The 24,310-nt window shown below is 40.6% G+C and overlaps 1 protein-coding gene across 1 annotated transcript in view; it reads right to left on the bottom strand.

The window, feature by feature from the left end:
- The window catches only part of PRKDC (protein kinase, DNA-activated, catalytic subunit), a 178,103-nt gene that overhangs the window by 132,793 nt on the left and 21,000 nt on the right, over window positions 1-24,310 (bottom strand). The window contains exons 12-24 of the mRNA XM_026456198.1: window positions 22,938-23,102; window positions 22,309-22,477; window positions 21,601-21,650; window positions 20,583-20,708; window positions 19,653-19,805; window positions 17,505-17,620; window positions 16,689-16,848; window positions 15,924-16,010; window positions 14,625-14,744; window positions 14,031-14,190; window positions 5,381-5,487; window positions 3,004-3,094; window positions 970-1,133 (exon numbers count right to left, since the gene is read on the bottom strand). Of these exons, the coding sequence (XP_026311983.1) occupies window positions 970-1,133; window positions 3,004-3,094; window positions 5,381-5,487; window positions 14,031-14,190; window positions 14,625-14,744; window positions 15,924-16,010; window positions 16,689-16,848; window positions 17,505-17,620; window positions 19,653-19,805; window positions 20,583-20,708; window positions 21,601-21,650; window positions 22,309-22,477; window positions 22,938-23,102 (1,668 nt within the window). The remainder of the gene's footprint in view (window positions 1-969; window positions 1,134-3,003; window positions 3,095-5,380; window positions 5,488-14,030; window positions 14,191-14,624; window positions 14,745-15,923; window positions 16,011-16,688; window positions 16,849-17,504; window positions 17,621-19,652; window positions 19,806-20,582; window positions 20,709-21,600; window positions 21,651-22,308; window positions 22,478-22,937; window positions 23,103-24,310) is intronic.

Raw genomic sequence — 24,310 nt, 5'->3', positions numbered from 1 at the left:
TAAAAATATTTTTTGAAGCACTATAAAAAATTTACAAATTAATACATGCATACCTCATTTTATGAGGCTTTGGACACAATGTGTTTTTTAACAAATTGAAGGTCTGTGGCAACCCCCTCATTGAAAAATTCTATTGGCTCAATTCTTCCAACAGCATGTGCTCACTTTGTTAGATAAAGCATTTTAAAGTATGTATATGAAGTTCTAATTCTATTACACACTAAATAGACCACAGTAGAGTGTAAACATAACTTTCACATGTACTGAAAAACCAAAAAACTAGTGTGATTTGCTACACTGAGATGTTAACTTTATTGCTGTGGTCTGGAGCTGAACCTGCAGTATCACCAACGTATGCCTGTATGAAAATTTGAGATTATCTGTTTCTAAACTCCCAGAGTGAAGAGGATAACCAAGCATAGACGAAATATCACTCTAAAGCTTTTGGTATATTCATGTTTTGAAAGGCAATTTTTTTTTTCTGAGATGGAGTCTCGCTCTGTCGCCCAGGCTAGAATCCAGTGGTGTAATCTCGGCTCGCTACAACCACTGCCTCGCGGGTTCAAACGATTCTCCTGCCTCAGCCTCCCGAGTAGCTGAGACTACACTCGCACGCCAGCACACCTAATTTTTGTATTTTTAGTAAAGATCAGGTTTTACCATGTTGACCAGACTGGTCTCAAACTCCTGACCTCAAGTGATCTGCCCGCCTCGGCCTCCCAAAGTGCTGGGATTACAGGCATGAGCCACCACACCCAGCCCAATTATCTATTAAGACGATTTATGCTTAACTTCCATTTCTCAGTGACACTGACTTCTAATAAGTAAGTAGTTTTCTAATTACTGTATTACAGAAAACAGAAAATTACTAATATTGGAATGGCTGAAATGTGTTCTCCATATCCTAACCAATATGTATTTTTAAAGCAACAGGCTCTAAATAATGGGTGAAATAAAAAATAGAAGTACTTTAGTTTGTCTGTCACTGGCTGTGAGCGCTAATTCTGTGACTCGAGGCAGGAACACGTCCAGGAAAATGACAGGTTTCATCTCTCTAAAGGGCACTGCAAAGCTCAGCCGCTTCTCTCTGTCCCAGGCCACATAGCTCTTCATCATCTCATCAGAGGAAGCGACTGTTAGAAAAGATTTAAAAAGAACAAAACATTTTTTTCTTTTTATTACTGTCAGAATTATTCACAAATCAAAACATTTCTAACGTCACCTGTTCTACATTCTATTAAAGTGAAGCACTTCATTCACCTTTCCCTATTCTTTTGCCTCAGATATGTAATTATATCAGAAATCACTCGATTTAATTTAAAGTAAAATTACTTTTAAACAAGCCTAATAGTCTCAAATGTTTAACATCCAAATTCACTTAGTTACTTATTCTGTGGAAGAAAGTCAATGAACAAAATTTTTACGTTAAAAACAAAAATCTTGGCCTTGCACAGTGGCTCATGCCTTTTGGGAGCATTTTGGGAGGCCGAGGCGGGCAGATCACCTGAGGTTGGGAGTTCGAGACCAGCCTGACCAACATGGAGAAACCCCGTCTCTACTAAAAATACAAAATTAGCCGGGAGTAGTGGCACATGCCTATAATCCCAGCTACTAGGGAGGCTGAGGCAGGAGAATCCCTTGAACCTGAGAGACTGAGGCTGCGGTGAGCCAAGATCACGTCATTGCGCTCCAGCCTAGGCAACAAGAGCAAAACTCCATCTTCAAAAAAAAAAAAAAAAATTTCTTTGAAACACTTTCCAGGCCGGGTGCGGTGGCTCAAGCCTGTAATCCCAGCACTTTGGGAGGCCGAGACGGGTGGATCACGAGGTCAGAAGATCGAGACCATCCTGGCTAACATGGTGAAACCCCGTCTCTACTAAAAAATACAAAAAGTTAGCCGGGCGAGGTGGCTGGCGCCTGTAGTCCCAGCTACTCGGGAGGCTGAGGCAGGAGAATGACGTAAACCCGGGAGGCGGAGCTTGCAGTGAGCTGAGATCCGGCCACTGCACTCCAGCCTGGGCGACAGAGCAAGACTCCGTCTCAAAAAAAAAAAAAAAAACACTTTCCAAATACAGGCTCTAACTCCCTAAATAACCAAAACTCACTAGTATTAACACCAAATTTCAAAAGTAAAAATACAGAGGAATTTTTACTAATCAAAAATGTAGACTTTTGACCAGGCACAGTGGGGCACGGTGGCTCACACCAGTAATCCCAGCACTCTGGGAGGCAGAGGCTGGGGATCACCTGAGGTTAGGAGTTCAAGATCAGCCTGGCCAACATGGTGAAACCCCATCTCTACTAAAAACACAAAACATCAGCCAGGCATGGTGGCGTCTGTCTGTAATCCCAGCTATTCAGGAGCCTGAGGCAGGAGAAACGCTTGAACCTGAGAGGCCAAGATGGCTGTGAGCCAAGATTATGCCACTGCATTCCAGCTTGGGCAATAGAGCAAGAAAAAAAAAGAAAAGAAAAGAAAAAAAAGTGGATTCTTTTAAATTGAAATAATAGAGACAGCTTCTTGCCATGATGTTGCCCAAGCTAGTCTCAAACTCCTGAGGCTTGGGTAATCTTCCCATCTCAGCCTCCCAAAGTGCTAGAATTATAAGCGTGAGCCACCACACACAGCCTACTAATCAAATATGGTAATTCTCATTTGGAAAAATTTCTAAAAATATCAAAATATTAATAATACTGGATCTCAAAGAGATTAACTTGGAATTCCTGACACATGGAAAAGAGTATCAAATTACATTGTTTCAAACTGGATAACATTCTTAACAAGTCAAGCTAGAACATCTATTCTACTGGTATACTGAATTATTCCAATTTTATGGATACAGTCAAAGAATTTCATTAGCCAAGATATTATTCTTTATAATCTTATTTAAAATATATAAATCACATATAGGAGTAAATATTCAGAATATATTATGACCTGGATACATCCAAATAAAAGCACAAATATATCTACAGAGGTTATTTATCTTAAAAGAAGTTTACCTGTCAGAAGATTTTTGTTTATTTGTCCTCCCAGAGATCCAAGCATTTGTACTACTCTAATTCTTATTTCTTCTAAGGATATTGCTTCATTCTATAAATTTGAACAATTGTATATATGTGATTACAAATGGGTTAAAAATTAAACAGAAGACATGAAAACACTCTTTGCCATCCACTTGGATGTCCATTTCTTAGACCAGCAATTCCAAACTTTTTGGCAGGATCCTTTCCACTCTTAAGAAATACCAAGGACCCCCAAAGAGCTCTGCTTTATGTAGGTCCTGTTTATCAGTATTAATGACATTAGAAATTGAAACTCAGAAACTATGTAAATAGTTACTTAATTAAAATTACTAAACCCATTACATGTTATAAAAAGTAACTATATTTTCCAAACAAACGAAAACTCTGGGCAAAGTGGCCATCTCAGTGTGCCTTTCAGTTGTCATTTTAATAAAAATTGTATCCACAAAGCAGTGGCTATTTCAGCTCCCCGTTCAAAGCACCACACAGTGCTTTTTCTCCAGATAGCTGTCACACTTCTCTACGCAGGCCTGCTTCATGTGCACCTCCTCCCTCACACACACAGTATTTTTAAAAATCTGTGCTCAGAGTCAGTGCTAGAGAATCAACAGTTTTCTCCATCATAATACCGTGGTGCAAATTAACAGTAAAAATAGCTTTGGCCTTGCACCCTGGATCCCCCAGGGGTAACAGAGAACCGTAGTGCTAAGGAACAGGCACTGTGTATCGGTACAAAAATTTTGGCAAAGCACAGTGGCACATGCCTGTAATCTTAGCTTTTGAGAGGCTGAGGTGGGCGGATTGCTTGAGCCCAGGAGTTCAAGACCAGCCTGGGCAACAATGTAAAACCCATTTCTACAAAAAATACAAAAATTAGCTGGGCATACTGGCACACGCCTGTGGTCCCAGCTACTCGGGTGGCTGAGGCAGGAGGATCACTTGAGCCTGGGAGGTTGAAGCTGCAGTGAGCTGAGATCACACCACTGCACTCCAGCCTGGGTGACGACTTGAGATCCTGCCCTAAAAAAAATTAAATCGATAAGAATACAAGAAATTTTATTTGTAAAACCATAGATATATTCAAGTTATGTTATCCTGCTGTGTCATAAAATTATAAAAACTTTTATGCTGCCATTTCTTGTTTCATTCTAGTCTCTCAAACAAAAGGTGCCCAAAATAATGAGGTGAGAAGAACTGACCCTAGAGTTTGCATTATCAGTTTTAGATGTTAAAAGTTTTTCAGACCGGGCGTTGTGGCTCACGCCTGTAATCCCAGCACTTTGGAAGGCCGAGGCGGATGGATCACGAGGTCAGGAGATCGAGACCATTCTGACTAACATGATGAAACCCTGTCTCTACTAAAAAAATACAAAAAAAAAAATTAGCCAGGTGTGGTGGCGGGCACCTGTAGTCCCAGCTACTCGGGAGGCTGAGGCAGGAGAATGGCATGAACACAGGAGGCAGAGCTTGCTGTGAGCCAAGATCGTGCCACTGCACTCCAGCCTGGGTGACAGAGGGAGACTCCATCTCAAAAAAAAAAAGTTTCTCAAATTTTAATTCTTACTTAATTCCAAAATAGATATTTCCCCTATTCTAACTCAATTTTCTCTATTTACATCATTTTTTACTATCATATCATATGGTTCACTCGAGTAAACTGCCCCAAGGAATTATCACCAAAAAACCACAAAAGAACAAAAAAGAAAACTGGAACAAAATGAACCTGGTAATATGACATATTGAAGATCTAAGCATAAATGAAAGTCTTACATATCCCTGGTATCAGTATTCTAACTTGCTTATTTAATATGAACCAGTTTACCTTTTATTATCCACTAAATACATTTGAAGGCAGGGATGAACAGAAAAACAAGACCAAAAAAAATAAACAAAACAGGTAATAGAGTTTATATTTTCGTTGCTAAAAATATATTAATTTTTTTTTGAGTCAGGCCACTCCCATTGCCCAGGCTGGAGTGCAGTGGTGTGATCTTGCTCACTACAGCCTCAACTTCCCGGGCACAGGTGATTCTCCACCTCAGACTCCCAAGCAGCTGGGACCACAGGCATGCGCCAGTACACTCAGCTAATTTTTTGTATTTTTTAGTAGAGACAGGTCTTCCTACGTTGCCCAGGCTGAGCTCAAGCAATCACCCACCTCAGCCTCCTAAAGTGCTGGGATTACAGGTGTGCGCCACCATGACTGGCCAATATATTAAAATTATTTTTATATTGTACTCTACTTTGCAAACAAAAACAACTAACATTTTAAATGAAGATTTTTACTTTTCACAAGTGTTAGAATCTGATCTCTGCATTATGTAAGGTACAGAAAATACAAAGGACTTCTTACTGATGAAAGGTTCTTTGTCTTCTTCAGATGCTTTAACACCACTTTATTAAATCCTTTCTGGGCAGCCCGAGAAAGAGCTGACACTTCCCAGTTATTCTTGGTCTCATCTATCAACAGTAAATGACAATAAATTTAAAATAGTATTCATTCATTCACTCAATGCACATTAGCGACAACAAACTATACTGTCAAATAGAAACATTAAAATCCTAAATTATGATTTAACAAAACTAAGTTTCTAAAACAAAAAACATAAATGTTGGTTGCTTTTAAACATCACTGTCTGACAAACGGAACACGGTTCCTTGGGAAGTGTCTGACTCCAGGGTCGAGAAGAGCATGAATCATCTCATGGCGCAGGAGTGGCTCCCGTGCATCACACTCGGGCCATCTATGGGTAGATGTTAAAGAGTTCTACTCTCTGATGGGCCAGAGATGATAAGAGAATCTAGTTTTTAGCGGGGTTTTTTTCTTTTTTTGAGCTCCAATAAGTTAAGAATTTTTAGTTCACTGGAAAAAACAGACCTTTGATATGTGGACAATTCAGCATTTTCTATGTCTTTTGGGAACAGGCCCCCAAATCTGGCCATAAACTGGCCCCAAAACTGGCCATAAACAAAATCTCTACAGCACTGTGACATGTTCATGATGGCCATGATGTCCACGCTGAAGGTTGTGGGTTTATTGCAATGAGGGCAAGGAACACCTGACCCACCCAGGGCAGAAAACCACTTAAGGCATTCCCGAACCACAAACAACAGCATGAGCCATCTGTGCCTTAAGGATATGCTCCTGCTACAGTAACCAGCCAGAGCCCAGCCCTTTATTTCAGCCCATCCTTTTGCTATAGCCCATCCTTTTGTTTCCTGTTTTAGTTAATCTATAATCTAGAGAAACAACGCTTATCACTGGCTTGCTGTCAATAAATATGTGGGTAAATCTCTGTTCCTGGCTCTCAACTCCAAAGGCTGTCAGCCCCATGATTTACCATTCCACACTCTGTATTTCCATGTGTGTGTCTTTAATTCCTCTAGCGTTGCTGGCTGGTCTTGGCAATGTCTGTATCTCCTGGTTTTTGGCTCAAGTTGTGGAACTGAAACTATTTACTAAGCTTTCTATGTCTTTGCAAGTATGTATCTATAATCAACAAAGGCCTATATCTACTTTCGTGTATAATGTTCTCCAGTATTTGGAGGGTATTGATAAATTAGATTATAAAGTCTCTTAAAGGATCTCTGTTCTGATTTATACAGATATGTAAATTGAGATTCCTAAAATTCTCCAAAAACAAGGAAGTTGAATTAACAGTGTTTTAAATGTGCTAGACTTTAAAAATCATACAGAAAACAACAATTTGGGATCATTTAGGAATATTCACGTAATTAAGGCACATCTGTGGTAAACAGACAAGTTTAATGTTTTGGTTTATATAAGTCTATTTTATCTATCAGTATTAAATACAATACGAACATACACTTTATTCTACTTGTGTTTGTTTTCCCTATAGTTATTCTGGCCAATAAGCTAATATTACATCTCAATAACATTTTTTAAAACTGTGGTGTAATATACGTAACATGAAATGTACTCTTTTAACCATTTTTAGATATATAATTGAATGGCACTGATTACATTCACAGTGTTGCACAACCATCACCACATCCATCTCCAGAACTTTTTCAACATCTGAAACAGTCCCATATAACTTTTAAGATTATGAAAAATGCGGCTGGGTGCGGTGGCTCACGCCTGTAATCCCAGCACTTTGGGAGGCCAAGGTGGGCAGATCACCAGGTCAGGAGATCTAGACCATCCTGGATAACATGGTGAAACCCCCATCTCTACTAAAAATACAAAAAATTAGCCAGGCGTGGAGGTGGGCGCCTGTAGTCCTAGCTACTTGGGAGGCTGAGGTAGGAGAATGGCGTGAACTCGGGAGGTGGAGCTTGCAGTGAGCCAAGATCGCACCACTGCACTCCAGCCTGGGCAACAAAGCAAGACCCTATCTCGGAAAAAAAAAAAAAAAAAAGATTATGAAAAATGTAATAAGTTTATGTCCAGCTAAATTGAATCATTACCTGGGTAAACTTTTTTTTTCTGAGATGGCGTCTCGCTCTGTCGCCCAGCCTGGAGTGCAGTGGCCGGATCTCAGCTCACTGCAAACTCCGCCTCCCGGGTTTACGCCATTCTCCTGCCTCGGCTTCCCGAGTAGCTGGGACTACAGGCGCCCACCACGTCGCCCGGCTAGTTTTGTGTATTTTTTAGTAGAGACGGGGTTTCACCGTGTTAGCCAGGATGGTCTCGATCTCCTGACCTCGTGATCCGCCTGTCTCAGCCTCCCAAAGTGCTGGGATTACAGGTTTGAGCCACCGCGCCTGGCCTAGGTAAAGTTTTTATTTCCCCAGTAATTATATCATGTAGCATGCCAACTGGAAGATTATTATCTTTAGACAATTTGCAACCTTGAACTGACTGAGCTAATGGATACTTTGGATGGTTGGGTACTTTGATAATTTCTAAGTAAAATATTAATAGAATACTGAAATATTGATGAAAAGGCACAATTTTTATGTTTATGTGCTTTTCCTTTTTGCTTTTATAGGCCATTGAAGGTAGGAGCCTTGGGACATGCTAATAGGCATGCACATGCTGTCTCTTGGGGGGCTGCAGACAGTGGTATCTGTGAGCTCCATGAGTCTGACATACTGCTAGTGTGTGAGGCTATTCTCAATTACCCACTCCAGTTTTCTAGGTGAACCATGAGTTTAGTATGTTATATAATTAACAAGTGGTTGTACGGCTATATCAGAAGAATAATACAGAAATACAATTGCATGCATGCTTTTTTTCTTTGAGATAAGAGTCTTGCTCTGTCACCTGGACTGGAGTGCAGTGGCACAATCTCCGCTCACTGCAACCTCCGCCTCCCAGGTTCAAGCAATTCTGCCTCAGCCTCCCGAGTAGCTGGGATTGCAGGTGTGCACCACACCCAGATAATTTTTGTGTTTTTAGTAGAGCCAGGGTTTTGCCATGTTGGCCAGGTTGGTCTCGAACTCCTGACCTCATGTGATCTGCCCACCTCGGCCTCCCAAAGTGCTTGGATTACAGGCGTGAGCCACTGCACCCAGCCTGATTTTTCTTTTTTCTTGTATTACAGGTGTGAGCCACAGCACCCAGTCTGATTTTTCTTTTTTCTTGGATTACAGGTATGAGCCACAGCACCCAGTCTGATTTTTCTTTTTTCTTTCTTGAGAAGGTGCTCACTCTGTCACCAGGCTATGGTGCAGTGGTACAATCTTGACTGAGCACAGCCTTCACCTTCCAGCTTTAAGCAATCCTCCCATTTCAGCCTCGACCTCCCAGGCTCAAATAATCCTCCCACCTCAGCCTCCCAAGTAGCTGAAACCACAAGCATGCACCACCACATCCAGCTAATTTTTAAAATTTTTGTAACGAAATTAGCCAGGTACAGTGGTGCGCACCTGTAATCCCAGTCACTTGGGAGGCTGAGGCAGGAGAACTGCTTGAATCGGGGAGGTGGAAGTTGCAGTGAGCCAAGATCGCACCACTGCACTCCAGCCTGGGTAACAGCGATACTTCGTCTCAAAAAAAAAAAAAAAAAAAAAAAAAAAAATTTTGTAAAGATAAGGTCTCCTTATGTTGCCTAGACTGGTCTCAAACTCCTGGCCTTAAGTGATCCTCATCCCTCAGTCAGTCAAAATGGTACCTGGGGTTACAGGTGTGAGCCAGTGCACCCAGCCTGCTTTTCATTTTTAAGTAAGGAGGATAGTTCCTCATAAAACAGTGAGTCTAAGACTTTTTCGTGTCTGGATCTCTTGCCAGAATTGGGACTTACCCCATAAATCTTTGTTTTGTGGGTTAGAACTAGCAGCAGTTACAATATTGGAAACAGAAATAATGTTTTAAAGACTTATTAATTGTTTTGGAGGTCATGTTAACATGCATAACATCTCAGTATTTCTATGAGAATAGTTCTGATCTCCCAGACTCCCTGGGAACTGGTATTTGAAAGTTGTGTCAATTGGTTTCAGAATATGAAAGGACACAACACAGGACAAATCTCAGAAAGTGACTATCTGAGCCTGAAAAGATAATGAGAAATGAGTTAAATTTTTAGCAAAGGTGATTTAACCTTGAAAAGTTTGGTTCTTTGGTTTACTGATCAAGGCCTTCGTCTATACCATGAGAAGTCATTCTTTTTTCAGATGAAATCTCACTCTGTCATCCAGGCTGGAGTGCAATGAAGCAATCTCAGCTCACTGCAACCTCTGCCTACCGGGTTCAAGTGATTCTCCTGCCTTGGCCTCCCAAGTAGCTGGGATTACAGGTATGCGCCACCATGCCTGGCTAATTTTTTGTCTTTTTAGCAGAGACAGGGTTTCACCATGTTTGCCAGGCTGGTCTCAAACTCCTGACCTCAGGTGATCCACCCAAGTTATGGGATTACAGGAATGAGCCACAGTGCCTGGCCAAGAAGTCATTCTTTGTATGTAATCTGCCAAGACAGCAAAGATTCACTGTCTTACCCGAAAAATTTTCTGAGCTTTATGCTGACTTCGCTGTCTGAAAAAGGAGATTCAGGCCATGTGTCTTTGACAGGAGAGGTCCAGAGCGGCACTGAGTTCCCCCTCAGCAAGCCAAATCAGGATGCACGTGTGGCCCATAAGCCCTACTGCTAGTCAGTGGGCTGGGAAGGGCTCTACCAGGTGTCTCTGCTGTAAAGCCACTATTTTCACTCTCAATCATTAGTACGTGTTTGGGTGAGGCATTTTAAAACCATGGTACTTCAAAAAGTGCCATGCTGGCTGTGAAGGTGTAGGGGCCACCTAGGAGGACACTCAGAGGCCTCCAGGAACTGAGAATCATGCTCCAGTCATCAGTCAGCAAGGAGACAGGAACCTTGGTTCTCCAATCACATGGAACTGAATCCTGCCAACAACCTGGATGGGGAGTGAACAAACCTGGCCTAGCCAACACCTTGATTTCAGTCATATGACTGAACACAGAACCCAGCTGAGCTCATCTGGACTTGTGTCCTACAAATCTATGAAATAATCAATGGGTGCTATTTTAAGCTAAGTTTATAAGAACTTATTATACACCAAACAAACAAAAAACCACTAGGAAACTTTAACTTACTCATTTTACTTATTTATATCTGTATATGCTCACTGCTTCCTGTTTGATTACATGGGTTATAATGTTTCTAAAGTTATTTATTTTGATGCTCAAATCATCACTAATTTTGCCTGTGACATTTCCCCCATCATGTTTTTAACAGGTCCTTACTTTCTGGATGTTCTATAAAACACAGTATTCTAGGTTCATAATATATTTTCCTGGCCCCAGGTTGGAACCAAGGAGTTCTGGTTCCATTAATGGAAAATGAGGTGTGGGTCTGGGCATGGTAGCTCATGCCTGTAATCCCAGCACTTTGGGAGGCCAAGGTGGGTAGATCACTTGAGGTCAGGAGCTCGAGACCAGTCTGGTCAACACAGTGAGACCTCATCTCTACTAAAAATACAAAACTTAGCTGGGAGTGGTGGTGCATGCCTGTAGTCTCAACTACTTGGAAGGCTGAGGTGGAAGGATCACTTGAAACCAGCAGGCAGAGGTTGCAGTGAGCCAAGGCTGCGCCACTGCACTCCTGCCTGGGCAACAGAGTGAGACTCTATCTCAAAAAAAGAATAATAAAAAGAAAAAGAAAATGAGATTTGGAGGCCATGACCTGGGTGCCAGGTTTGCCTGTTACTATTCAGGTACCACACTCCTAGGCAGGTGCCTTCAGAGGCCAGAGTATATGTAACACACAAACACACACACACTCTCTCAGTCCTATTTCCACATTCATTTAGATGCATCCATATGTGAACACACATATATAACTGGGGAGACGCAGAGGGAGAGGGAGGACAACGGGTTCACACTGATATACCCACTTCAAATGCAGCTCCACAGTGTCCATTCCAATTTCCTGTCTTTCTGTATTTGTAGCTCACTCCAACATGAGAAACCTAGTTTCCCTTATTCTGAACGAATTTATGTATTTGTTCAAACCCCTGTGTGTAACCAAACTACTACCTCCATCACCCTCCTGGGTGCACCCCGACATCCCAGACAGCTGTCCCAACACATGGGTGCCTCATCTGGCTTGGGTAAACCCCATGCCAGGTCACCCCGTGGGGGATGACCTCCTCACGCCTTCAGGAGCACCTGGGACCTCCCCCTGCCCAGCATCTACCTTCCGCTGTACCACCTAAAGGCCTCGGGACTGATCACTCTAGGAAGTGGAGTGCGGAATGCCTCAAATTACTAACTCACAAGAGGGAAAAACAGTAACTTGATGACCACAAAAAGATGATGCAAACACTGACCAAATGGTTAGAGTGGAAACAACCAGCAAAGGCACCACGGGTCCTGAAGAGGACCCAGTGTCTGTCAAAGAGGCATAGCCCAAAACTCACCAAGAGGAAACATCAGACAAACCCACATGGAAGGACACTGTTCAAAATAACTGGCCTGCAGTCTTCAAAAATGACAAGTCATAAGAACTAAGAAAGGTTGAAGAACTATCCCACATTAAAGAAGCCTAAAGAGTTACAACTAAGGTCGGGTGCGGTGGCTCAAGCCTATAATCCCAGCACTTTCGGAGGCGGAGACGGGCGGATCACGAGGTCAGGAGATCGAGACCATCCTGGCTAACACGGTGAAACCCCGTCTCTACTAAAAAAAATACAAAAAACTAGCCGGGCGGGGTGGCGGGTGCCTGTAGTCCTGGCTACTCGGGAGGCTGAGGCAGGAGAATGGCGTAAACCTGGCAGGCGGACCTTGCAGTGAGCTGAGATCCGGCCACTGCACTCCAGCCTGGGAGACAGAGCGAGACACCATCTCAAAAAAAAAAAAAAAAAAAGAGTTACAACTAAAAGTAACACATGATCCTACACTGAATTCTAAACCAGGAAAAATGCAGCTAAAAAAATAAATTAATAGGGCAAGTGAAAAATGTGCCTATTGACTGTTACTTGGAAGAATATGTATCCATGTTATCTTTCCTGATTTTGATAATAATATTGTTGTTATGCAAAAATGTTCTCACTCTTAAGAAATATACAATGAAGTCTTCAAGATCTATGACACCTTCAACTTATTCACAAACAGTTCCGAAAAAAATGTCCCTTGTAAATATAAAAACATGCACAAACACACAATAGAGAAAGTACATACGATAACATAAATGGTACAAAATCTTAATAACTGGTGAATCTAGAGAGAACTCATGGAGTTCTTTTTACTGTTACTACAACTGTTCTGGAAGTTTGATACATCAAAAGAAGTTATTAAAACACTAACTTTTGTCTCTTACATGATACATTTTGTTTTGTCACCTAATGTTGCTTACTTTCTGCTTTTCTCAAGGATCGAATAATCTAGATAGAGTATATGTTTAACAGGCAAATCCTTTAAAACAATCACAGTAACTTCCTTTATTAATCTAAAACAAATCTTTTCAATGAGTTAATTAACAGAACTCAAAAAAGAAAATTAGATACTACAAAGATATATGCTATCAGATACATTCATTTTACTAAGTGATGTATTTGTCACAAACACTCAAATTATGGCACTCCTTACATAAATGTGAATTTTAAAAGCTATAAAGATCAACTAGTTTGTAATTTTGGTCTCTAAAATATGTTACTACAATCTGTAAAAAAATTATGACTCTTTCTTCATAAACTCTGCATATGTACTGAGGATGTCACAAAAACCAGACACAGTGCATGAAATCTGTCACACAACTTTCACTTAATGTTTCCAAGCCAGTAAGATTTAACAATAAAATAATGATTTACATAAGTAAAACCTCACAATTTTTTTTCTGTATTTCTTTTTTTGGCCTCATGAAGAAAAAAACCTTAGAAATTAATACTTGACTTCTACTTTGAAGATAGTAAAGCTTAAATTCTTACAAATACTTCAGTCTTTCTCCCAACGGAATCTGTTTGCTTGCATCGGATGACAAGGTCTCTTTTCATTCCAGTTTAAGTAAGTCCGTGCCCCACCCTAACTCTTAAGTCCTACTTTTTTTCTTAACTAGTAATATTTTTACCTGGACAGATAATTTTCTTCTTTGACTCTTTTCCCAAACCTATTTTTTCTATGATGACATTTTTTTCCCAATTCTTAATTAGCTATCCTTAGTGTGCTTCATCAGCTATGTTTTAAAAAGCAAAAAAATCTAGTGAAAGTAAAAATACAAAATCACTACTGAATTTTCTGAAGTTTTTAATTCCTGACTGATTTATTCAACAAATTTTTTTGCAAAGCAGTGTATTAGGAGCCATAAAAATTTCAAGGTATTTAAGACAGTCCTTGTCTTTGAAGATTTTATAAATCTTAGTAAGCTATAAGGGAGTAAATGAAAAATATTTTTAATACCTCAACTATGTTTCTTTATCACAATTAGAGTCAGATAAATTAGGGAAATTACAAAAACAGCAATCAAACATATTTTGAACACATTGGGTTTACATTTCAGAAGTTACCAAAATACAGTCCTACCTATTATAGTTAGTTACTCCATTTCCATTTTAATTACAATACACATCGCAATTCTTCTAAACCTTACCTGACAAGGCTGAAGTCTTCAGGTAGCCATCCAGGCAGGGGAGAATGTCTTTGTAATAAGGCTGCATTACATGTCTGTCGATATAAATTGACCATTCTTCTAGAGCATTCAGGCCTACTTCTGCCAAGGGGGTATAGCTCAGGCCCAGTTTGAAAGCCATCTGTATGTTAACACAAACAAGTTAAACTGAAACACAAGAAATATAAGATTTAAAGGAAAAAAAAACACCACGTAATTGTGATTTCTAATTACTACTCCTTTTATTGCTGGACACCCGACACTGCTGGAGTGTGTAGTCGAGGTAATTAGGAGGAAAGCAAGCAGCTGTCTCTGTGGCTGTAGTATACCGCAGCCTTCCAAGACACACAGGTTTAACCCTCACATTGACCTCCAAGTGCAGTTCAGAGTCACCAAGGGTCTAAGTCCCAAAGCCAGTAAGTGGCAGAAACAGACCCTGACCCGGGTACGCCTGTGAGGAAACACTTGCTGGGACTGCCTTGGCAAGAGCGTGGTGTTTCCATGCGCTCTGGGACTCACAACAGTCCCAGATGTCTTGAACAGAGCCCAGATGGCTCTGTTCAAGACAACACCTACCTGCAGCGCAGGAATGTAGGCTCTAATATCGAGTTCGATGATGTCGTGAGGCAGGGACAGAAGAAAGGTCAAACAAGAGGCCAAAAGTTCATCTTTGTATTGCTTCATTTTAACTGCCACCTTAACAAGAAAGAAGACAATAATGTATATCTGAATAGAGCCTACATTTGAAAATCAACTGAAAAGTATTTGCCCTATTCTCAAATACAAAAATGGGCACGTAGCCTTTATTGACATGACCACATTCACTTACAAATTACACACTAACCTCCAGGAAAGTTAATTTATTGAAATGCTTAATACCTACTACATGGAAAAACAAGAATCTATTTCATTTTGAGTTGTCATCACTCAATTGAATTATGCTAAGAGAGCTCGAGGGCCTTTTTTTTTTGTAAGATAGAGTCGTGCTGTCACCCAGGCGAGTGCAGTGGTGCAACTCCGCTCACTGCAACCTCTGCCATCCTTCAAGCGGTTCTCCTGCCTCGGCCTCCCAAGTAGCTGGAATTAAAGGCACACATCACCACATCTGGCTAATTTTTTGTATTTTTAATAGAGATGGGATTTCACCATGTTGGCCAGGCTGGTCTTGAACCCCTGCTCTCAAGTGATCCACCCACCTTGGCCTCCCAAAGTGCTAGGATTAAAGGTTTGAGCCACCATGCCTGGCTGAGGGACTTTTGAAGCACAATAACTTCCTCTACTAGTTTTTTTAGGACCTCACTCCCACTCTAGATTTAGCAAACACATTTTTATTTTTATTTATTTATTTATTTATTTATTTGAGACACAGTCTCGCTCTGTTTCCCAGGCTGGAGTGTAGTGGCACTATCTTGGCTCACTGCAACCTCCATCTCCCAGGTTCAAGCTATTCTCCTCCCCCAGCCTCCTGACCCGACACAATTCTTTTTTTTTTCTGAGACAGAGTCTCACTGTGTCACCCAGGCTGGAGCACAGTGGCGCAATCTCAGGTCACTGCAACCTCTGCCTCCAGGGTTCAAGCAGTTCTCCTGCCTCAGCCTCCTGAGGAGCTGGGATTACAGGCATGCACCACCACGCCAGACTAATTTTTGTATTTTTAGTAGAGACGTGGTTTCACTACGTTGGTCAGGATAGTCTCGAACTCCTGACCTTGTGATCCACCCACCTTGGCCTCCCAAAGTGCTGGGATTAAGGGCATGAGCCACCGTACCCAGCCCCAATTCTTAAAATAATATTTATGATCACTAGGATTTTTTCAATAAACATTCATTTAAAAACAGTGCATGATAACACTAAGATTAATCATTTAAAAATTACCTCTTTGCCAAATTTCACAAATAAAGCAAAGCAAGAATGCTTTTCTGGGTCTTCAGGAGAGCGTTTCAGACTCTTTGGACTAACTCCCTGTCAAATAAAACAGCAAGTTAGTACACTGAACAAGAATCAGGAGACTGTATCCTAATCCAGTAGTTCCCAGCCTGTCTTCAGAGGGGTGAATCCATTTCAAGTTACCAACATCTAATGAAGACAGGAGGGAGAATCAACTCTGCAGACGTTTCAAGGCACAGGCCAGTCAGAACAAGAGGAGGGAAGGTGGTGGCTAGTAAGAAGCCATGGACACGACTAAGTCCATTCCCTCTTTCTCATCTCACCCTGTAATTCCCAGGTGGGCTCGTCAGGTGACTGGCTGAAGCATCCAGAATGCTAATCCAGTTGTTCTCAAACTTTACTAGGTGCCAGAATCACTTGGTAGCTCCTAGCACAGGCAGCAGAGCCCTGCCCTCAGAGTTTCTGATGCAGGAAGCAATGCTCAAGGATGCTGGTCCTGCGACCACACTTTGAAAGGCCTTGTTAATCTTACATAATTAGCCAGGTGCTTGAGCATCACGGCAAAAAATGCTGCTAGCTTTTTAGAGTGCTATCCAACTGCCAGCCACTCACATATCAATTTTTAAAAACACATATAATAAAATTAGTAGACTTTAAAACTGCATAGGCCACAATCACATATTTCATGATACATTTATATAAACTCATAACCTAAAAAAATGCAAGATTCAATGTCCTGCAAAAAAGACTCACCTCGAAATATTTTATTTTCTTGGCATTTCTTACTGTAATAGAAAGCAATTTGTAGAAACCACTGATGAGGGGCAACCTTGTAGACTGTAAAATTAATTCATATGAAAATGAGTACACCCATGGTTCAAAAAATTCTGCTTGTTTCTCAGGGAGAATCTCTCTGTAAAAACAAATTAGAAACTGAAGGTAGAAATTTTTATCATACTGATCTTAAAATTATAAGGGACACAAATAACTAAGCTACAATTCCATTGCATAACATTTTTAGGTATCCTAAAATGTTTAGTTATATCTATAATCCATTTTTCTCTGAGGATCTTTTAAACATAAAAAATAATGAAAACTGTAAGCTAGGACACTTACATACATTTTTAAAGATCTATATAATCGATCATAGAGTTTGTCTTTTATTATTTCTTTTTTTTTTTTGAGATGGAGTCTCGCTCTGTTGCCCAGGCTAGAGTGCTGTGGTGCAATCTCGACTCACTGCAAGCTCTACCTCCCGGGTTCACGCCATTCTCCTGCCTCAGCCTCCCGAGTAGCTGGGACTACAGATGCCCGCTACTACGCCCAGCTAATTTTTTATATTTTTAGTAGAGACCAGGTTTCACTGTTAGCGGGTGAAACCGGATGGTCTCGATCTCCTGACCTCGTGATCCGCCCACCTCGGCCTCCCAAAGTGCTGGGATTATAGGCGTGAGCCATTGCGCCCGGCCTATTATTTCATTTCTTATATCTACATAAGGGATTTTCTTTATTACAGACAATAAGTAACAATCATTTTCATTCTTAAATAATTAGAATTTTACAAAATACCTGCAAAATTCCACCAGGTTAATGAAAGCCGAAAAATCTTTAGGTTTAGCCGGATGCAAGTTAGCCGCTGGATCTGAAGTCGGGATCATCCAAACACCAGGAGCCTCATCTCCGTTCTTAAAGAGTAATTGTAGCAAAGAAACATTGTACCATTCAATCACGAATCACTCAACAAATAACTTTCCAACTGACTTCATGGTCAAGGCCTGATGCTATGAAGAAAGAATGCAACAGCAAGAAAGACCAAGATGGGTGCTCAAGAGCTATAGTCTGATAAGAAGGGCAGGACTTGCAGAAAGCGTTAATCAAAAGGACTCTCGGTAAGTGATGAGAGAATGGGACAAACAGAAAAATGCCAAGGGTGGGCAGCACTTCTTGAGGGAGCTAGCAATAATGCCTTGACAGAGACAGAATTTTAACAGGTGACCTAGAGATTTCAAGTGAAGAAACAGAGAAATAGAGAAATTATTAACAGTATTAAGAAAGATAAATGAAAAATATGGTATTGTGGAAGTGCACGAAGATCAGTTTTAAACATGCTAAGTGTCGCCAAATTTGTGTTACCAAACACAACTGTGTATTCAAATTAAAATGTTGCACAAGTAGCTAGAAATAGAGAGCAGAAACCAACAAGGGAGGAGGAGGCTGGAGACCAAACATATCTGGGAAGTGCTAACAGGGATCGTTGATCTGTTGAAACGAAGCTGGAAGGGCAGGAAACAGAAGGGAAGCCACCGAAGACAGCAATGAACACACACGTGTTCTAAAATGCAGGTCTGTCAGCTGACAGTTCGAGGAAGTCCCTTTGGGCAAGTATTTTTTTTAAATAAAATTATTTTAGACATATGCAAAGCACAAGAGCAATAAAGCACACATCAGTGTTGCTACCTATCATTCAGCATGAAAAAGAGAATACTGCAAGTACAACAAAGCTGATGTGACCACGGGCTTGTACCGTTTTCCCTTCATGTTTCCTCTGCACATTCTCCCCATTACCTCTTGTCTAACTTCTCAGGACTGCAGTGGAGGTACTGACGCGTGAACTCGAATCAGCACGATCTAGTCTGAAACAATCACTGCAGTCGAAAGCAAGTGAGATGCCTCCCCAGGATCTCAGTTCTTTCTCGTCAGCCTAATTACCGTGGAGTCCAGTTACCATCAATGCCTCGGACAAGAGCAGGGCAGCTCCAGGCTGGTGGCCTTAAGCCATGACTTATCCTTTTTTTTCTGAGACACAGTCTCGCTCTGTCGCTGAGGCTGTAGCACAGTGGCACCATCTCGGCTCACTGCGAGCTATGCCTCCAGGGTTCACGCCATTCTCCTGCCTCTACCTCCTGAGTAGCTGCGATTAGGGCGCCCGCCGCCACGCCTGGCTAATTTTTTTTTTTTTGAGACAGTCTCTGTCGCCCAGGCTGGAGTGCAGTAGCGTGATCTCCGCTCAATGCAAGCTCCGCCTCCCAGGTTCATGCCATTCTCCTGCCTCAGCCTCCCAAGTAGATGGGACTACAGGCGCCTGCCACCATGCCTGCCTAATTTTTTGTATTTTTAGTAGAGACAGGGTTTCACTGTGTTAGCCAGGATGGTCCCGACCTTGTGATCCATCCGCCTCAGCCTCCCAAAGTGCTGGGATTACAGGTATGACCAACCGCACCAGGCCTAAGCCACGACGTACCTTTAACCAAGGCTAGGAAAATTAGGTGCAAAAAAAAGGGAGGGCATTTTCTTATTTCTCTTCCTATTATCTATACTCTTCTATCACAGGAACATATTTAACACCTTGTACCACAAGTTTCCTTAACTATAAACAAGCACAACCCCAGGTTTCCCTATCCTACACAAAGTCATTTCTACCTAAGATTTCTGTCACTGTTTACTATTGCTAAGGAATAGGAAACAAATGAGCCTAGTAAATAACTTTTATAAAAAAAAAATTAACATATATAAATTACTTTTTGAACCATCTAGTAATAACATTTTCTATACAATAGGTTACATCCAACAGAAATGCATCAATGGCACATAATAATCCTGAAGAACCGAATTTTCTTCAGTCCTCCTCTACAAATGTGCTATTATCCCCTAAATATTTATACGCAAAGACAGTTGATAAAAAATGATGAAAAATTACTACTAATAAAAATTTCTAACCTCTTGTTCCCCAACAGTCTGTGTTTGTAGTGTAAGATCCAATTTCTCAACAATCTTCAACACGGATTTTACAAATTCATCATAAAGTAAATGATTCAGACTTTCACTGGAGGAATTCACAGAGAAAAATGCTTCATCTGCTAAAATAGAATCCTTTAAATAAAAAAAATCAATAAACTTCAAAATCTTGTGCAAAAAAGTATTAGTATTTTATAAGCATTAAGACACATATACAGATGTACGTGCTAATTTGGGTATTATGGAAACAGTGATGATAAACTGTAGCAGATTTACCTGGAAGTTTTCAAGCTGCAAGATACTTTCCTAAATTATTATAATAGCATCATTTCAGTCAGATATCATTTATCCAGTCATGTAACAAATACTTACTCTGTATATAGTGGTAAGTGAGAAGATTTAGGCCAACCTTGTCAAAGCATTTACCCCAATTAATTTGTGGATGTGTATGTATAAACACAAATATGTGTAATATGCATCTACAGACACTATGTGTACATGTAAGGACATGCACATATACTTCTGTGCATACATAAGTAAATATGCACACATATATAAACATACACATATATAATACACACAAATACATATATATCCATCCTCAGACTGGACCTGTTAGGAAGAACAGCTTAGCATGAGCTGTACCATCTCGCTATTTAAAATTAAAATGAGGACGCAGCAACAGTAACTAATTAATGTTAAAGGAATTCTATGTCTGTGTTTCTTTCAATTCATTTATTTCTACTCTCATTCTAACTTCCTGATTCATAGCTTTAATTTTTTATTTTTGAAGTACAGTTTTAAATTTTTGAAAGTTAGTAAAACATAATTCTGATATAAGTCTTATGTCTAAACTATGAAGACTAATAGAGGAAGTAAGTACATTTATGGCTTTCAAATGGTAAACATTACCATCATCTGGTCAGAGGTCAGGAGATGTCTGAAGAGATCCACGTAGTCTTTGTATGTGGGCACCTTCCATTTGCCAGTTCTGACTTCCCCTGAAGCACGGTAGTCTTCAGATTCAGACTCGGGGCCCTGGTCAGAAAGACAGTATGATAATATGTAATGATGGATTCTCAGAAGCAGCACTACTGCCAGAACATGCTGGTTTTCAGAATTTTCTAAATTAAACTGCCACCCATAGGAGACCATATAATTAAGGAAGACATTGTATTATAAAAGCATAATTTAAAATGCTGAGGTCAAGTGCGGTGGCTCATACCTGTAATCCCAGCACTCTGGGAGGCCAAGGTGGGCGGATCACCTGAGGTCAAGGCTGCTTCGAAACCAGCCTGGCCAACACGGCAAAATGTCTCTAAACACAAAAATTAGCTGGGCAAGGTGGCGGATGCCTGTAATCCCAGCTACTCGGGAGGCTAAGGCAGGAGAATCGCTTGCTGCAGTGAGCCAAGATTGCGCCACTGCACTCCAGCCTGAATGACAGAGCGAGACTCTGTCTCAAAAAATAAACAAATAAATAAAAAGCTGAAAAATATGTGATTCTTCTGTGACTAAAACTGTGATACACCAAGAAGTATTTCAATACAATATCCACTGAATGTGCTATAATAATCTTGCTTTCGTACATAGTTCAATCTTTCATCTCATCATATGTCCTATAATTTCTGGGAACTAAGATACGCCTCCCTTAGCAATCTGTCCTAGAGTTTCAAGAGAGAAAACATTTTCTGGTTTACGAAAATGTATAAAACCTAAAGTTATGCTTAAAGATGTTTCATACCTTAGAAGTGTATTCGCCTAACAAAATACAGAGGTATTATGTCCTATGCTTTTCAAAATGTAAGGCATTGCTAATAACTAAGAAAAGAACGGCCACTTTTGCAAAATTATATTCGAAAACCTCAGCAACATTCCTAACTTTCAGTGATAATAGATTAATTTTCTAAACATTAAATTCAGAATTTACCTTTGGAAGGACCACTGGTTTAGAACATATTCTGATTAAACCCTGATGCACTGAAAAAAGAAAAAAAAAAACAAAAATGAAGGAAACACTGAAAAATAGAATCAAACACTCAAAAAAAAAAAAAACCAGTCATTTTATTTTGGAACCCAACTTTACCTCTCAATTTATTTTCTAAGTTCATTAACAGCTTTAATTTTAAAACTTAAAATTATTGGCCAGGCACAGTGGCTCGTGCCTGTAATCCCAACACTTTGGGAGGTCGAGGCAGGTGGATCAAAAGGTCAGGAGTTCAAGACCAGCCTAGCCAATATGGTGAAACCCTGTCTCTACTAAAACTACAAAAATTAGCCAGGCGTGGTGGCAGGCGCCTGTAGTCCCAGCTACTCTGGAGGGTGAGGCAAGAGAATCGCTTGAACCCAGGAGGCAGAGATTGCAGTGAATCAAGATTCTACCACTGCACTCCAGCCTGGGGGACAGAGCGAGACTCTTGTCTCCAAAAAAACAGAAAAAAACCCCAAAACGTAAAACTATTAAAATTTAGAGGTAATAGGATGAAAAAAGGAAGAGATTTTGGCCTACCAAAATTTAGTTCATCAAAAGTTGTATCAAAGATACAAAAGAATTTGGTAAACAGATTCTCTTTACCTATATCAAATAATGTGTTAATTATCCATCATTACTCATAAAAACAATAAATTGCAAACTTACCCACAGTACTAATGCAATTCCTGAGAACTGGCCCTTTTGCTGCCAAAGCTAGGAACACCTTCACTATGGCTCTGCAACACACCAACTGCATTTTTGGACTGTACTGTGGGAAACTGTCTATCTGCATCACCACGAGGTGCTCCAGAACTGGAGTATACACCTCAGGAACCTATCGGAAATCATCAGCAAACCATGAGTTAGAGGAGGGAATCAATGAATACAGGAATAATACAAATTTTCAAAGTAATTACAACTTAATTAGATACTTATTAAAAGAAAAACATGGTTTGTCACCTAACCCGCTGCTTAACATTTATTACTGTGATTGCCTTAAAAAACACACACACACACACACACACACACAGTAAAAATTGTCTTGAAGTGCAATTCTATCCCAAGCAACAATTCCAAATCTTTCAGAAAGATGGCAAGAGAAACAAATATTTTTTTTCCTGTTCTGGATAAAAAAAAATCAAGTTTCATGACAATAATTGTATTGCCACAAAATACTAACTAAAACTGTCACATTGTTCCCAACAGTGCCTACACTAAATGTACTGTATGCTCCATCAAATTATTTGAAGAAATGAAGATTAAATACTTAAAACTGTGCTGTTTAGTTCACTTACTGTGTCAAGGTACAGCAAGACACTTGCAACAGACTGGAGAAAGCTTGGCATCTGATAAACACGGTCGTCACCAGTGTCTGTCTGGGTGAGGAACATCTGCTTGCAACGCTGAATGAGCTCAACATACATGAAGTCAACATCTTTTGCGTTTATAACTTTGCAGGGCTTTAGAAAAGGGAAAACATAAGTTTTCATCAATCTTAACAAGATCAAAATAATGATATTTAAGGTGTCATGTTAAGCCATGTGATTATAAACACAAATTTAATAAGGCTTTTTTTTTTTTTTTGAGACAAAGTTTTGCTCTTGTCCAGGCTGGAGTGCAATGGCATGATCTCGGCTCACCACAACCTCCACCTCCCGGGTTCAAGTGATTCTCCCATCTCAGCCTCCCGAATAGCTGGGATTACAGGCATGATCCACCATGCCTGGCTTTTTTTTTTTTTTTTTTTTGGTATTGTTAAGTAGAAGCAGGGTTTCTCCGTGTTGCTCAGGCTGGTCTCGAACTCCTGACCTCAGGTGATCTGCCCACCTCAGCCTCCCAAAGTGCTGAGATTACGGGCGTGAGCCATAAGCTTTTTAATTAAGAAGAAATACAGATATAAAATACAGTATATGCCCAGGTACAGTGGCCCATGCCTGTAATCCCAGCACTTTGGGAGGCCGAGGCGGGCAGATCACCTGAAGTCATGAGTTCAAGACCAGCCTGGCCACCAGGGTGAAACCTCACCTCTAAAAAAACACACACACACACACACACACAAATTAGCCACACGTGGTGGCGCACAACTGTAATCCCAGCTACTCAAGAGGCTGAGGCATGAGAATCGCTTGAACCCGGGAAGTGGAGGCTGCAGTAAGCTGAGATCGCACCATTGCACTCCAGCCTGGGCAACAGCGAGGTTTCACCTCAATAAATAAATAAATAAATAAATAAATAAATAAATAAATAAAATATGGTATCTCATTATAAAGATGCTTCGTGTAATAATATGTAATCACATTTTAAATACTTATTCACACAGGAAGCATTTACTGGTTGTCAGCTATGTTCTAGGCACTGTTTAGACAGTGGGTACTGAGGACAAATGAGAGGCTGTCTCTGCCCCCAAGACTGTCCATCTACAGAAGAGGCCAGGAGTCCATACATGACTGGAAGATGCTCCATGTCACGCTCCACACCACACCAAGAGACATTTTTACAAACTCACAAATGTGCTAATGCAATTGCTCAATTTCAGACTTTTCCAAGGCTTCTTTTCCAGGACTTCTGAATCCAGTCCAGACTCCCAGAGGATCTGATGGTGCACCTCATTTCCCCTTTCCTGTCTATCATGCTCTAGCCACAGGGACAAGCTCAAGTGGGGGTAGAT

This window comes from Piliocolobus tephrosceles, chromosome 7 (genome assembly GCF_002776525.5).
Source record: "Piliocolobus tephrosceles isolate RC106 chromosome 7, ASM277652v3, whole genome shotgun sequence".
Classification (NCBI taxonomy): Eukaryota; Metazoa; Chordata; class Mammalia; order Primates; family Cercopithecidae; genus Piliocolobus; species Piliocolobus tephrosceles.
Note: the sequence above shows the minus strand (reverse complement) of the source record. Positions and strands in the feature narration are given on the sequence as shown.